The sequence below is a fragment of the Vigna umbellata genome, chromosome 7 (assembly GCF_029865625.1).
Source record: "Vigna umbellata cultivar VRB3 chromosome 7, Vumbellata_1.0, whole genome shotgun sequence".
Lineage (NCBI taxonomy): Eukaryota > Viridiplantae > Streptophyta > Magnoliopsida > Fabales > Fabaceae > Vigna > Vigna umbellata.
In genome coordinates, this window is record NC_142171.1 from 39,947,812 (window position 1) to 39,965,052 (window position 17,241).

The following is a 17,241-nucleotide window of genomic DNA, read 5'->3' on the forward strand; positions in this document are numbered from 1 at the left end:
GTGAATGTTGTGCCCGTGACCGTGTGCTTGCCTAGTCTTGGCACGTCCCACCATTCAACACCGCTTCAACACACACACCATTCTCTTCAGCCTCAACAACGTGACATTGCTTCCAAGAAGAATCCCTAACACACCTCTTCACGCGTCCACGCGCACACCACATTCAATCACCGTGCTGCTTCCAGCTCCTTCTCTCCATTCTAGCATCAGCGTGGCTACTGCTCCATTTTCTAAATCTCGGTGCAACACCTCACAGCTCTTGGACGAACGTGAGGACCAAAGCTTCTTTTCAAACTGAAAATGACAACCTAATTTATAGAATATGAAGATGGGATTTTAATTCAAGCATGCAAAGAAAAAAAAACCGAGACCGGACACCGTCCATGATTGAAAGCAAAATAAATTCACGCTGGATTCAAAATCACCGTTCGAAGCCACATGCCATTCTTCCAAAAACGTTCAAAAGCCGAGAGCCAAAAAAAACTAGTAAAACAGTGGCCAAAAACAAAGTGTAAGTGGCGGCTGGCATAAGGGCCGTGTGTCCCTCTTTAATAAGGGTAGGGTCCACACAAAAGAAAAACCCTAGGTCCAATGACTCATTTCTAATTTTTGGGTCTAATCCAATTTACCAAAAATTGACCCAAAATATAAGAGTTGATTCGAAAATTCTAAACTACTGAATTACAATTTAATTAATTCAAAATTGTCTATGTGGAAAGTCTTGAATTTATTCGGCATTCTTCCTGATGTCCCAAAATGTATTTCCGAAATTTTCCTGCACTTCAAAAATGCACTTAATCAGCTCAGAAAACCCAAATTAGCACAATTACAAATTTCCGACCAAATTAAGCAGAATTCGGAAAACGGGAAAATAACAAACAATTAAACACAATTCCCTGGTTTATTTAAGTGCAATAAACTAAATATAATTCAATAAATAACGACTCATCAGCGGTGACTTCGGCTTCTCCTTTTTGCACTTTTTGTTGTCTTTTCTGATTTCACTTCTCTCCTTCTTCACTTCTTTCACCAAATTCACCTTAAAACCTGCACAAAAACACTGAAATCAAGCATAAACCTGTCCAGCTCTCTTATTTCTAAAAATATCAATAAAAGGCATGATTTCAAGCTAGTTTTTAAGTGTAAAGGTTGCTTTTAGTATGAATTTTAAGCATGAAAATAACAGTTTTTCAACTGTTATCAACCCCACCCGTATTAGAAAGGGGACACACGGCCAAGGGCTACAGCCGCCACTGGCCACACATTTGACGCTGTCGGTCTTTTGGTGTTTTGGAGACTATTGTATTTTCAGAACTTTTTCTTGGGGCTGAACGCTTGAATGGAATGAATGAAGGGTTGAATTGTTATTCTTTTTGTTGAATGTTGATTGCATTTTTTTATTTTTGGTTTTATGCACTTTGATTGAAAGTTCAACCCATCATTTCACGTCCTGGAAGCACGGAGAGAGACTCGGATTGAAAGGAGTGAGGATGTGGTGCCACTGTGATGGAAGGGAGTGAAGCTTGTGTAACAGCACACGTGGAGTTGGAGAAAGGAAGCAGCAGCACGTAGGTGTCATGGTAGTAGGGGTCATGGCTGTTGGAAGAAAAGAGAATGGTTTTTGATTTATGCAATGAGAAGCTGATTTGAGAGCTGCTGCACGGAGAATGGTTCACAGAATGTGAGCTGGAAGCACATTTAATTTTCATTATCTTTGCTGGAAGAAGGAGCTCGTTGATTTGATGGGAGTAGGTAGTGAGAGCACATTGATTTATTGGAAGCACATGAGGGTCGAGCAGCTGTCACGGACAGGGAAACACTTGGCTGGGAGAAGCACATTTAATTCCTTTTAGGCAAAATGCATTTTATTTTATTGAAGCAAGCACACAAGTGTCACGGCCTGGTATAGATTAGCTCATGCTTTCATTTACCTTTGGGAGCTTATTCATTTTGTGGAAAGGAGATGGCACATGGTCACGGGTAGCATAAAGTAGGAAGTTGGTGTGCGCGCATAAAGAAGCATTGTTGAGGGGACGTTTATTTTTTTGTAGCTACGTGTGGGAGATTTAGAGGAGAATGGTGTGACACTTTGGAAGAAAGCCCGAGACGGAGTTTGAGAAATGAAGAAGTAGATTAGGTAGGAGTAGGTGTGTGGTGTCAAGGCATGAAAGGTGTCACGGTTTTGTTGGCTTTTAAGAAGCACAACACGCAGGGCTTCACACAAGGACCAGCTGCCACGTCCTTAATAGAGAGTGCGAAGGGGTTTAAGTTTTCTTTACTTATTCAAGCAAGCATTTAATGTTAAATCTCTTTAAGCATTCATTTAAATTGCCCGTCATTCTCAGTTTGCATTTAAATTGTTTAGCTCAATGTTGCGCTTTTAATTTGGTTAAAGCACTTTTCATTTTGATGTTCTCTATTTTTCGTGGTTGTGATATTTTAGTTACGATTTTAGCTTAAGTGACCAATCATTTTAATTCTGTGTTTATATCTGTGTTTACATCCGTGTTTATGTTCGTGTTTTAATTTAGTTCACTCGTATTCACAAAATCTTCACAACCCCCCTACGTGTTTGACCTGAGACTTGAGCCACATTTGGTCCTTGAGAGACGACCTAGGAGTCACTTCCTAGTTTATACTGCATTCTTAATTGCACAACAAATTTGATGGGCCGCGACAGCATGCATCAGGCTTGCAAAGACAATTTTCTATCATGCAGGCCAATTATTGGTTTAGATGAAGCATTTTTGAAAGGTAAGTATTGTGTTGAGTTGTTAACAACTGTGGGCCGAGATGGAAATGAGCAGGTGTTGCCTATTGCGTACTGTGTTGTTGAAGTTGAGAACAAGGATTCGTGAAGGTGGTTCTTGGAACTATTGGTAGATGACCTTGGAGGGGCTGAAATATGTTCTTCATTTACCTTTATATCAGACCAGCAAAAGGTAATAATCGTCATTAATTTGTTCTTGTACATTTTAACTTTAGGGCCTGAAGTATTGGTTGCCTTTATTGATTACTTATATATTTGTATTGCAGGGTCTACTTCCAGCAATACAAGAATTGCTTCCTGGAGTTGAGCAAAGGTTTTGTGTGAGGCATTTGCATGCCAACTTCAGGAAGAAATTCCCTGGCAAGATTTGTACATGTACTTTTAATGATATATTTGCCCAACCCTGCTTGTGCTTATCAGTTCACTGTGAAATCACGTCATATGCTTGTGCTTATCAGTTCACAGTTCTTTACGAATAATATTTTGGCCAAAACTTACAAACAATACTTTGAATTACTTCCTTACCAAAACTTACAAACAATAATCTTCCATGTAGGAAAAACATGGAAGATTATGCTTTTGTCATCCAATTAGTGTTATTTTGCTTTTGAAAACACATGGAAAATTCTGGTTTAATGGTTATTTTGGTGTGTTTGATATATTTGCCCAACCAGTGTTTTGAAGGCTAATATTTACATTATTGTTTAATGCTTTATCAAGTTTATGTAATTTATACATGTACTTTTAATGATATATTTGCCCAACCATGCTTGTGCTTATCAGTTCACTATGAAATCACGTCATATGCTTGTGCTTATCAGTTCACAGTTCTTTACGAATAATATTTTGGCCAAAACTTACAAACAATACTTTGAATTACTTCCTTACCAAAAGTTACAAACAATACAAACTTTTCAAGTCAAACTAACTTTGGTTCATTGCATCCTAAGTACATTCCATCATAATTACAATGAAAACACTCCTATGAACGAAAGAACACTAATGTAACTACAATAATGTTCACCAGACAAAGAACACAAACAATCCCTAAGAACACGTTAAGCCTATTTTCCAATTTCTTCACTGACAAGTCCAAATCACTTATAATCTTCCATCCACCTTCCATTGCTTCTCTGTTGAAGAAATGCTTACTCTTGCCTTCACACTTTACACTCGTTTCCTTTTCCACAACCCCATCATCAGCACACCATCTAAAGTAATTGCAACCACCATCTTCACCACCATTCTGTGGGAAGAAAACACCAATTAGGGCAGCCCCAAAATTGCTTGCCTCTACTCTTAGCTGTTCTCACAGTTCTGACAAAACATTTCATCCCACAATAGTAAAACGGACCACCACTGCTAGATCCTCCTCGACCACCACCACAGACCACATTACCATCTTGCTTCCCCCACCCACTGCATGATGAAGACGAACATGGATGGGCCATCTTTAAGCACAACAAAGTTATCCACCTTCGAAGAAGAACAACAAGCTGAATGAAAATATACCCTTTTATTAAGGATTCAAGCATGGATTTATAGAAAGTTCTCTCCCTTCAACTTTTCTCCCACATTTTACCAAGTTTTTAATTTTAAAACTACCCAAATGCACATCATTCAACCAAGTGAATTAAAAAACTCAGTCTAGCGTGCCACATCAATTAAGAAACTGAGTTCAGCGTGCCACGTCAACCACATACTAACGCCGTTGGGCCCAATTTAACGGGAGGGACCCAATTGTTGCAATTTTCACAAAATTAGGACCCAATTGAGAAATCGAAAAAAAAAAACAGGACGAAATTGAGATTCTCCTAAAAAATAAGGACTCCGAAATGATTAAACCTTTATTTATTACTTTTGCTATCACATGTTTACTTAATCCTTAAGAATATTTTTTGTTTTCTAAACTAGAAGACAATATTACTATATCATTTGTCTTTTGAAAAGATTTTTAAAAACATTTTAAATTCTATTGAATCAATCCCTTTTAGAACTAACTTATTATTTTCACAAACAACTTTGTTGTTTGTAAGTAAGAGCGGCAATGATAAAATACTCAATTAATTGAAAGAGAAGAGGATGTAACTCTATTGGAACACAGTAATACCTAAATATGTACTTATATGTAGACCAACTATCTTATTAGATCATTGCACAATGTAAAAATTAAGGACATAAAACAATCATAAAATATAATGTTACTTTTGATATTAGTACAGATGCTAAGTGTTTGACAAAATAAGAAAGGGTCTATCACTAATCTTCATTTTAACATAAAAAATAATAAAATATTCTACGAAAGTCATGTGTGACGTGGTTGTTTTGAAAAAGAAAAAAAAAAAAGAAACAGTTCTTGTATCATCACTCTACAACATTTCCCTCCCAAAAACGCTTCTTACATATAAGACTTCTAAGTTTCCTCCAATTCGAAAACATGGTTCCCGCCGGTGTTGAAAGCCACCAACACTAGGCGCGCCACCGGTTTCATTCTTCCATCTATCTATCTTTCCCCACAATGGACGACGCAAACGCTACGGTGACGACTCTAGCGGAACTCCTTCAGTCTCCTCGCCCTCTCACTGCCACTGCCCATTCCGTCTTCTCTTCCACGCCCCCGCCGCATCGCTCCACCACCTGCTGTGTCCTTACACCTCTTCCCCGCTCAACCGTCCTCGTCGGAACCCTAACCCTCCCCGCCCTCTCCCCTCCCTGCTCCTGCCTCCGCTTCTCCGACGCCTCCGCTACCCTCTGCTGCGACCTCCTCCGTTTCCGCCCCGCCGCTCTGAACAGGGAAATACGCGTCACCGCCTGGAATTTCATTCCCTTCAAGCACCACGGCTGCGATGTCGCCCACGGCCTATTAGAGATTATCAATTGGCGCTTCTCCGGCACCAACCAAGGGTCCAACGCTGTGGATTCGCTTCCGCTGGCGCCGAATTGTGTCCGACAATCCGGTGCCAGAATGAGAAGCCTCCACGGTGTGGTGGAGTCCGTTGGTCCCCTCTTTGTCGTGCAGTGCACCATGGCGGCTAGTACCTCTGGCTTGAATTCAGGCTCTAAGGTGAACCTGCCAGGGTTTTCAGTGCAATTGGTGTGTTGTGAGTGTAGGCTTTGTTGTTCCAAGGAGGTTTTGATTGGAAAATTGAATGAGAGTAGGAAGGGACACTCTTTTACCAAAATGGAGATTGTGTATTTTTGTGGCAGTGCTTCCTCTTGGCACCCTGCAATCACCAAGCTAATTGACGAACGGGTTGTGGTGTCTGGTTTGAAGAAGAAGCTAGTTTACCTGACGAAGGAGGAGTCTCGAGAGATGTATGTGACTAAAGATGAGTCGGTTCTGCATGTTGGGTCTTGTTCGGAGAAATGCATGCCAAGCCTGAAGAGTGAGATCAAGGGAAAGGGTGAATGTGGTTCTTATATTGGTGTAGTTAAAGGTGCGTACATGCAAGGGATGGTTCTGGAGTTGGACCATGATGTGTGGCTTCTTTTAACTGATCAACTGCATACCTCGATGCATGGTCTGAGAGTTGGCTCCATTGTAAGTGAAGCAAATTTTCTGTTTTCTTGACCTGAGATATCTTTTGGATTGTGAATGTAGCACCATATTGAAGAACACAGATCTTTTTCTCACTGTCAGGATAAATTTCACCTCCTGAGGTATCTATTGGGTTGTAAATGTAGCACCATGTTGAAGAACACATTTTTTCCCCAGACATCCAATAGGATGTGCTCATTTATCACATCTCATTCATTAGTATGATGTGGCAACAGGGTGAATTAATCTTAAATGTCCGTGTAAAAATGTTTTACATTGGGGTGCTTACAAATTGAACTCGTGACCTATATAATCTGTGACCCATTTTGAGTTTTAAGTTTTGACACCAAAAATCATAACCGTTTGCAGTTATCTGTAAGAAATGTGCATATTGTGAATCCGCACTTTTCGTGGACAAAAATAATTATTCTTGGGGCCTGCATCAAGACCAGCATTATTGTGCAATCCTTCTCCCCGTGCCAAACTGTGTATGTATTGCTACTATAACTGTGCTTGCTTGTGTTCTGTTCAAATTGACATTGCATAAATGCTTAAAGTACGACAGTCTGAAGAAGTTGAGCTTGGGCTAATGCAAGCAACTGCATGTGACTGAAATACTGAAATATGCATGGTCATGTTCTGAATTGTTGTACGTTTTGCATGATACAATATTAGCTGCATATTTTTCAAAAGCTCTCTCAAGAAAGCAGCCAAGAAAAGCAATTGATTTCTTTAACAATTATCCACAAGTTGTTCCTTAAATGTTTCTGACCTATTTGATAAGTCTATTTGCATAATCATATTCTTTGCAGAAAAGTCATGATTCAGTTTAGTATTGCAGGTGTAATGTAGTTTTTCCTTCTGCCGGTATGCTAGGGAAGTTCATTCAGTCGTTACCATTTTCTGCAAGACTCTGGTATTAAATAATTTGATTTACTTTTACTGCAATTGATTTGGAACTTAAGAGTTTTAAAGATTGCTGGAATATATGTCATTCCTTTTTCGTGGCAGGGTATTACTTCTTGTCTCAAGCTTCCGGAAAAAGTTTGATGGTATCTTATCTGACAAGGAGATTTTGGGATCAAAACATGTAATCTTCTTCCTTTGATTTTAAGGTGTTCTTACTTTGGCTGAAGCTCTTTGATCTATTCCATTTCTAATGAGTTTAATTATGCAAGGTTTTAACAGAAAGAAGGGCTAGTTCAGATGTATGCTAGTTCACTTTTCCCTTGGTCAATATTTCAAACTCAGGTTCGTCAACAAATTGACAGCTGGGAATATTTCGTTGATACCAACTTTCTGCCTTAATTTGGTAATACTGTTTTCCTTTGGTAGCAAGGTGCTCCTGTGTGGCTGTGCACACATGACTTGAATGGTTGTGGTAGAGTACTGAATTGCAGTTTTCTGAAATTGGTATGTTATTTGTGTTTATATTTAATTTTTCTTCTGATACTTTGTAATGTTTGGATCTAACATGGTCTATATATAGCATATAGGCTTTACTTCATCCGAAAAAAGAATTTTACTGTTATGTTTTCATAGAAAGAATTTGTTATTAACCACTGAAGGATAATTACTTCATCTGTTTTATTACAGGTAATACCGATCTCTATCTTCATTTGTCACTGTATACACACCTTGCTAAGAATTATGAAGTCGGAAAATCACTGTAAATTATTGCCTATTGGCAACCAGTTCAGTATTTTATCACGTGAAGCAAGATATAATGGTAGATCACTTAGGAGGATCATTCAAAGTGAAGATGTAGGTGTTGTTTTGCTTGGGTACCTTAAGGTTAGTGGTTCAATTTATCTTTCATTTCCATGCTTGTGAATAAACCACAATTGTCAATGGTTGTTCTTCTTTTTATTCTTTTTAACGTGACATGATTTTCTTTGATTTTTAAAGGAGACACGGCAAAAATTTAAATGATTCTTGGAGAATGTTGATTACTAATAATTTGGTTATCATGCTTTTGGCTTTTTGCTTTGCCTATTCAGGTTGATCCATCGACTAGAAGACTGCATCTGGTTGATGCAACTGGTGGTGTTGATATTGTTATACCAGACCTTCCCTTAACTTGGAACCCCAACGAAATATATGAGGTTTGTTGTCCCATATGTAGTCCATATTTTCTTAAATAGGGACTAAAATGAGACTATATATTTTTGAAGGACTAAAATTAAACACTGCCTTTTGCAGACTTAACATTTCTAACCCTTGTAAATTTATGGGTTCAACTGATTTCATAGTTTAGTCGATACTTACAAGTATCGAATTTCTTTTACAAGTTGATTTTGTGAGGTTGAGATGATTTTATTAATTATTTTTCTTGACAGTTTGAAAATAGTGTTTAAAAGTTCCTAACTTGATCACAGGTAATTAGGCTGTCCTCAGAATTATGTGTTTAAACTAAACAGTCATTTTGGATTTACAGGTGACGGACTATGAGGTTTTTATGGACAAAATAGACGAACCTGTGGATCAGATTGAAAGGCTTGGGAGTGAGTCATTATCATGTAGAACAATCTTTAATTGCTCCAAAGCAAAAAGAGAATTAAGCACTCCATTTTTTGTTTGCTGTCATTGGAAGAATGTTAAATGCAGAAACATTCCCCTTTACTCATGCATAAATAGTAAGAATGAAAGTGAGACACTAGAGCCTGGATCCTACCATATGCTTAGAGTATCTCACAAATTTCCTCTTCAAGAAAAGGTTTGTTTTTGTTAGATTTAGTCAGAAATTATAGTCATTAATTTCAATATGAACTGCTATCAAATCTTCATTAGAACAGTTACTTGGTAAAAAAAGGAAGTGTAGAGTTAAAGATGAGAAGATTGTGAAGTACCAGCTTAGACTAATGTGTTCCCTTTCAGATTTTATTTCTGGAAGTTTAGTTTCTCTGCAAGTTTAATATTATTAACAGACTGGTGGCCTATTATGTTTTAAGTTTTTTTGTATATAACTAATCTTTCTTGGTTATGATAATTTCAAAATCCATATTACGTAATTAAATGCCCTATGGTCAGTTGAGATTCTTTAAAATCTTATTAAGGACACAATCTGTAGAAAACTTAAGATTTATGAATTGTGAGTGGAATGAAGAAATTTCCTATATTATAGTTTCCTTGATCCAGTAAATGTCAAATTTACCCATTAGTGCTAAACAGCATAGACGTGAGTTTTTCTTAATTCTGATTTTTCATAGGGAGTTAGAATCCTAAATCCGTCAAAGACTACAAATTCCTAACCCTAGTTACTAGGTGGGTGCTGGAGATGTCTTTTTGTCTCTAGCTTGATCCCGCGAGTGAAAAAAAAATTAGTTTTGACTTGAAGCATCAAACATAGTCATAAAGACATGCTGGCTCAAACCCTATGCTTAGTTTATAATTTAACTAGCACATAGGAAATAGAAACTGCCAGATTTGAAGTCCTGACCTCTGTTTTTGTTAGGTTCCTAAGTTTGAAACCTACCTAAAACAATCACTCACACACTCACAATCGAGAATTAACACTGTAAAAAAGAATGGTTTATGTATTGATATCGAAAGAAAGTACACAGATAGCGCTAATGGAGGCCTAATCCCCCTCACAAGGTCCAAGACCTGTCTATACAAAAGAATACTCAAAGTTGTCCTCTCTACCAGACCCCCCTTGCCTTCTTATAGCAGCAACCCACTTTTAACTACCTAACGCAATTAATTCCTAAACTGTTTTCTCTCCCCTACATCTATTACCTATTATAACCTCTCATATTAGATCCTATCATTACATCCCGCTGCTAAACAACCTTGTCCTCAGGTTTGGAATCGTGAAATTTGATCTCCTAGCTCCTCTTCATCATCGTGTAATCATATAAAGGGAACCCTCTGGCAACTGCCCTCCAATTCAGGTCTCGAGGTTTGGGTGGTGGCAATTCCTCCTCCAATGACTTCCATTCTTCTTGGATTTTATTAGCTTCCAGCATTTTGATCACCTCTTTTCCAGAATCATAAGCCCTGAGGAAATGGTCTTCGATGTCTTTCAATGCTTCAAATGGCTCTCTCCCCTCTGCAGGTGTATCAAGAACGACAAGGCCCTTTTTTTGTTCGCTGGTCCACCTCTTCACAGAATCCATCCTTCTTTCCCGGGCATTGATTCTTCCATCCACCTTTCCCTCCCCACCCTTCATTCTAATTCTAAGACCGTTCGGCCAATGACTGGGAGACCGTTTTGACTGTAAGACCGTTCGGCCTTTGACTGTAACTGTAAGACCATTCGGTTCCGGCCGTCCTCTCACGTTCGGATTCGGCGGTTCTCTCCCGTTCGGGTCCAACAGTCCTCTTCCGTGCGAATCTGGCAGTCCTCTCCTGTTCGGATCTGGCCATCCTCTCCTGTTTGGATCCGGCAGATTTCAGGTGTTCAGTACTGACCCCACACTCTCGGCGGCTCATGATCTACCTGGGTGATTGGCATCGGATCGCTCGGCGACTCCCGATTTGCCTGGGTGATTGGCCTCTGATCGCTCGGCGACTCCCGATCTTCCTGGGTGATTGGCCTCGAACCGTTCGGCGACTCCCGATCGGCCTGAGTTATAGCGATTGGCCTCAGATCGCTCGACAACTCTCGATCGGCCTGGGTCATAGCGATTGGCCTCGGACAGTGTCACCTCTTCGCTCCTTCGTCCCCAAGACGACTGGTCTTCAATGGCCTCGAACTGTTCGGCGACTCCCTGGAACTCCTCAACATCCCTTGCGATCCGCATCACCACCATCCATTCTTGCGGGTCATGCTGTCAGACTTGATTCCGGATGTCCTCTTGCAATCTCGCAAGAAAATATCCTAACAACTACTCATCCGGCACCGTCTTCGCTCAACCCGCCAATATCTTGAAGTCTTGTACATACTCGTCCACCGTCCCCGTCTGTCTCAATGCCATCAACCGCTCAACAATGGTTTCAAACCTTACCACCAACGCATGCTTCAATCCTGCTCAAGAACGGTTCTTGGCCTTCTCCCTCCAAAATCAGAACCAGTACCCCGCGCTTCCCTCCATGCTGATGTACGCTAATCACACCTTCTCGTCATCCAATGCCCCTTGTAACTCGAAAAATTTCTCTACGCTATTGATCCAGTTTAACGGATTCGATCCCCTCGAAGACGGGTAGCCCACCCGTTTTTGCCAGTTGTTTTGCCCCTCGGTATGTTCGCCATTCTTTCCTCCTTCGTCTTCCCGCCTCGCCCTTCGACGCTCGTTGACGGACGCTTGGCTCCCATCTGCGTGTCCATCCTGGTTCCTGTTTCGTCCACCCAGCATTTGCCGTATTTCTTGCATATTTCTTTTCCATTCTGCCATGCTCCTTTCGCTAGTCCTCCTCTCCTAGGTATTGTCTTTTCCTTCCTTCACGCTTATCCTCCCTTTGATTCTATTCTCCAAAGCGGTAGCTTGCCCACCGTCTTGCTCTGCCTTTAATTGGATACGGTAGGTCCCTCCCAAGCGTATCCGGCGGGTCGGACCAATTGTTAGGTTCCTTAGTTTGAAACCTAACTAAAACAATCACTCACACACTCACAATCGAGAATTAACACTGTAAAAAAGAATGGTTTATGTATTGATACTGAAAGAAAGTACACAGATAGCGCTAATGGAGGCCTAATCCCTCTCTTAGCCCTAATGGAGGCCTAATCCCCCTCACAAGGTCCAAGACCTGTCTATACAAAAGAATACTCAAAGGTGTCCTCTCTACTAGACCCCCCTTGCCTTCTTATAGCGGCAACCCACTTCTAACTACCCAACGCAATTAATTCCTAAACTGTTTTCTCTCCCCTGCATCTATTACGTATTATAACCTCTCATATTAGATCCTATCAGTTTTGGTGTCATGTCAATTATCAAGGATTAAGAGGTTAAGCTATTACGCGTGCTTAAGAGTGAATTTTTACAATATACAGAATACCTTAATGCAATAATGTACTCTGAAAATCAATGTTATATGAGTACAATGCTGTTTAGTTGCTTGCAGATCCATGTAAAAGACTTGCTGAAGTATTTTGATGTGATGAAGGAGGTGCTTTTTTGTTATTAATCTTACATGTGGAGCATTATGCATCCTAAAGTGTTCCATGGATGTAAAATATCCATATTCTTTTTCAACAATTCTACTCTGCTAAGGCCCCATTTCAATTATTGCAGTACTCTAATAAAGCAGGATGTATCAAGTCAAGTACTTTTGTTGAAGCCATGCTTTTTCCATTTATTTTATTGTTTGATGGGAAGAGTGGAATTGCTCGTCCATGCAACGCTTCTTGGGACAAGACAAAGGAACTTTCAAAATCTTGTCTGAGTGGTAATAATGAATATAAATTTTCCAATAAGAGGCAGAAACTTGTTAAGGAATCAGTAAGTTCATCAAAGGAAGAATTTCACACTTCCATATATGAGCTGAGTGCTTGTTCTAATTCTTCCAGGAAACCAGAAGAGAACAGAAAATGTGTCAACATGAGATCTTCTCATGATTTATCTTGTCTGGTTACTTTTAAAAGCCTCCAAAGTGAGAATGAGGTTTGCCCAGCTATCTTGCGTTCTGCGTTACCTATGAAAGATGCAAGCTTAAATTCAAAACCTTCTTCAAGGAAAATTTTGCTAGAGTTCTCATCAGATAGATTTTTAAAGTACCAGGTATATCTTATTGTCCTTGGCCTGCCTACCAAGGATAGTAGGTATTAATTGATTTTATATAGTAGTGCAAACCCAAGTATTAATTTACTATCTACTGCATTTCAGTTGTTGCAGATTGGTGATTATTACATCATAGATAATAAGAGAAGGGATATCTCTGGAAGTACAAAAGATGTTGACTTTGGTAGGAGTGACAGTGTTAAATTACTTATTGATTCCGGAAAACGTATTTGGAGCCTTTCATTTATTTATGATGAGAACCTTTCTGATCATCTATCAGAATATACATCTGCAAAAGATTCTTTATCTCCTTCGGCTGATGGAGTTTCATCTAATCATCAAAAACTTCTGCGGAGGTCCAATAGTGAACCTTCCAGTGTCAGTTCAGATGTTTGCCTATATCTCCCCATCAGTCTTGCAGATGTCTTTGAGGATAATGTTATGGAATTGGAAGATAGTCGAAGCTTGCAGTCTGTAATATCAGAAGACAGTGCTAACCTTTCTTTAGGTACTGGGACTTCAGAGGATAGACCTAAATCTTGTTTTGGAACTCAGAGATCAAACAGCCTGTTCCCTGAGGGCAATTTGATGTCTCTTGAGGGGAATGTGATTGAAATTCATAAAACTGGCTCTGGTTTCTTCAGTTCATGCTCAAGTGGTGCAAACGTTGATTCTCTTCAGTTGACAGGTCTCGTTGGGACTAGAAGCAATTTCTGCATTCACGTTTTAGTGCATCACCATATTGTAACTGGAATCCCATCTTATTCTATATTTATCTTCATATTTTCTTTGCTTATTTTGCAACATAATCTTGTTAGTTTATTTCTTATTAGGTGAATATTTGTGGTTCTGTAAATAAACATACTTTCCCTACTGGATTTGGACCTGGTGTAACTGCAGTATTTCATCGAATTCTCTATGCAAGGTATGCATTTGATTATCCGCGACAAGAAATAATTGGAAACCAGTTTTTGTTTCACTGCACTTTTAAAGAAATAATAGTAATATTGACAGTGGTGAACTGCTCTGTAAAAAAAAATCCATTGACGAGTGTGTTGCATGTGTTCTTGTATGCCAATCTGTTCTGTATACATAATTTTACTCTTCCATTTTTCCATATGCACTTATATGAAGGAATATCCTCCCATTTATTATGTGAAATGACTTTAATTTTCAACATGATTGATTCCTTGTCTTCTGCTCTGCAGGGCACAAAATAAATTTATGTTGCTGCCTGTGTCATTTATTGTAATAAAATCCATAAAAGTATGTGACAAACAATGCGGTGACAGGCCCTCTGTTTTAAGCTCTACTAAAGATGCCGATGATGCATCTCGAGAGTATATCTCTTGTTTGATCTCTGAATTGCCTCAGGGCTTGACCCACAAGAAAATAGTGCTTCGATGCAGGGTAAATTGATTTTACATTTATCCATCAAATATTTGTGCTCTCATTCTCATAAAACATTGTTTTTTATGCTGTCATTTGCGAACAGGTGGTTGCAGTCCTTGTTTTAGTTATAGAGAGAAAGACCACAAATTTTATTGCAGAAACAAAAGTTAATGCTCAAGGGACTCTTTTGGACATTCCACTTGCTTGTTTTTTGTTGGGTAAGTTATGTGTAAATGCTACTCAAGAAAAGTCATCTATAATCACTTTCTTTTTCTTGCATGTGCATGTATTGTTGGTCGAATATGGTTTAACTGACAGTTGTTTTACTTGGTGTTTTATACATTATAAACATCTTTTAAATATTTTATATAATAATTCCACATAATTTGTCTACTTTTTATGGCTTGGGTGAGTTTCTGTTTCCTAACTTCTATTTAGTTTGTGTTCCTCGATCATTTCTGACATGGACTCCTTGTTTGATTATTGCGTTATGCCCATATCTATTAGTATTTACTTGGCAACATTCTTATATAAGTTGTATTTATATCTTGGGCTGTAGCAAAATTTGTAGGAAAAAAACTTTCCCGTGACCATTTTTTTTATGGTATTTTATTCTTCCAGAAGATGGATCATCATCATGTTGTTGCTGGGCTAGTGCTGAAAGGGCAGCAACTTTGTTGAGACTACGTGAAGAACTAACCACATCCCATCATCTAGGGAGAATTTTGAAAAAGCACAAAAAAATTACAGTGAAAAGCCATGGATTATCTGTTGATTCTCCTTGCCAAGATCATATTTTTACAGTTGCTTCTGGGAATGCTCTTTGCAGTTCCGACGAAAACATCCTCAAGTTCATTTTATGCAATGCATGCATCGGAGGAATATGGGTGAGTTATCATATATTGATTGGAAGTAGTCAGACATGATTAGTTTATCATGAAGATCTTGGAGAGTAGAGTAATATTAAGACTGGTATATTGTGTCGATTTTATCAAAAAAACTACATTCTTCAGAGGCAAAAGTAGAAGAAAACCTTCATTTGTTAATGAGTAATATTAAGTTTGGTGACGTAATAATTGTGACATTCTGTGATTTGTTGCTCACAGCTTGCTCCCCTTGTTTATAAGTTGATATATTTTGCATCCGGCCTCATATCATTTCAGTTTCTTTGGCTCTTACGGAGTTTACTAATTAAGGCTTTTAACCTGACATGAGCAGAATGTTGTTGCTGGTGGGATGGATGCAGAGGAAACAAGACAGTTGGGAGAGGAATACCTCACAGAAATGCTGAATGTGCATAACATGCGGAATATGTGGGCTGAAGAAGTCTCTTACCCACGCACTCGGGCTGAAGCAAGACATATGATTCAGGAACTTCTGAAAAATATGTAAAAATTAGCAGAAGTAGCATGCTGAAATAGGTCTTGTAATTAGATCGTGTTCGGTCGACCTTTTCTGGGCTTCTCTTTTATGTAAAAAAAAAAGATATACCAAACATTTTTTGAAAAACTTGTTAGAGTTTAGTTTCACCTATATAAAAGGAGAAAAGTATTTGAATAGTATTTCAAATTATGTAATAAAAAGAAAGATAAATATATATATAAATTTTAGTTTGTCCTAATTATAGAATGCAAGGAAACAAATTAGACATGTATTTCTATGTAAAAAATTATAAATTCAGGAACTTCTGAAAAATTAATGCCTATGGTCAGACATGTATTTCTATGTAAAAATTAGCAGAAGTAGCATGCTGCAATAGGTCTTGTAATTAGATCGTGTTCGGTCGACCTCTTCTGGGCTTCTCTTTTATGTAAAAAAAAAAAAGATATACCAAACATTTTTTGAAAAACTTGTTAGAGTTTAGTTTCATCTATATAAAAGGAGAAAAGTATTTGAATAGTATTTCAAATTATGTAATAAAAAGAAAGATAAATAATATACATATAACCTCCCATAACCTGTCATTACCTTTATATTTTAAGATAAGATTTACAACTTATTTTTATTTTTATATTATATAAATTTGTTTAAATTTATCTTGTAATATATATATATATTATAAAATATAAGAATGATTTGTCGGTGAAATTTAAAGAGAATAAAATTTTGTTTCTTTAAAATATTAATTTTATTTCATATGGAAAATAATAATAATAATATTTTATGAGAATTATGTTTTAGTTATAGATCACAATAATTAAAATCATAATAAATATTTTTATATTATTAAAAGTAATTTGAAATGAATGTTTTAGGCTAAAGAGAGGTATGATTATACTAAAAGACTTTGATTGATTTTTAAATTATAATACTTTAAGTTTGAGAAAAAATTAAGTTGACTGATAAACTAAAGGTTAAGATAGAATATCGGGGACAAAAATTGAGATAACTTAGTTAGAAAAAAATATTTAGACAAGTTAATAACAGAGATGCATCACACCAAGTCAAAGATCGAGAAGAGACAGCGTGTATGGAGAATAGTCAGATAGATCTAGACCAAAAATTAAGACAAAATGGGTTGGGTCGAAGATTAAGGCAGGTTAAGTTTGACGGTGGAGACTGGTTTGCCCAAAATGAATGTTCGAAGATTAAGACTTAAGGTCCAGACAAAGTAACATAAGTTGAAGGTCGAAACGGGTCTGCCTGAGCCAAAGGTAGGGATGGGCTGACCCGAGCCAAAGGTAGGATAGAGGACTATCTCCTGAATAATAATTAGTATAGGAAATAAAATAAATTGTATTTTTCTTATCAAAGATTAACATTTTTGCAGCAAATATTTCTTTTAGGGTTTCTTAGGTGCCTTAAACATTTATACCTATATATAGGGACACCAAATACATATGTAGACATTTTGGAAGTCATAATTATGCATTTGCAACGTT

At 38.0% G+C, this 17,241-nt stretch overlaps 1 protein-coding gene across 2 annotated transcripts; it reads left to right on the top strand.

Annotated features, from left to right (window-relative positions):
* The first annotated feature begins 5,019 nt into the window (after positions 1-5,019).
* On the top strand, positions 5,020-16,236 carry LOC124820634 (CST complex subunit CTC1-like). Of its 2 annotated transcripts, XM_088094525.1 has the most exons (16): positions 5,020-6,311; positions 6,678-6,796; positions 7,150-7,224; positions 7,320-7,398; positions 7,497-7,559; positions 7,644-7,721; positions 7,905-8,102; positions 8,309-8,413; positions 8,746-9,024; positions 12,482-12,967; positions 13,073-13,711; positions 13,801-13,892; positions 14,176-14,377; positions 14,463-14,577; positions 14,981-15,246; positions 15,578-16,236. In XM_088094525.1, the coding sequence occupies exons 1-16, from the start codon at positions 5,289-5,291 to the stop codon at positions 15,749-15,751; spliced, it is 3,993 nt and encodes a 1,330-aa protein (XP_087950651.1). In that variant the 5' UTR covers positions 5,020-5,288; the 3' UTR covers positions 15,752-16,236. The 2 variants fall into 2 exon arrangements, with proteins under 2 accessions (XP_087950651.1, XP_087950652.1); XM_088094526.1 differs by lacking the exon at positions 12,482-12,967 and having other exon boundaries at positions 5,030-6,311; positions 15,578-15,992.
* The last annotated feature ends 1,005 nt before the right edge of the window (positions 16,237-17,241 follow it).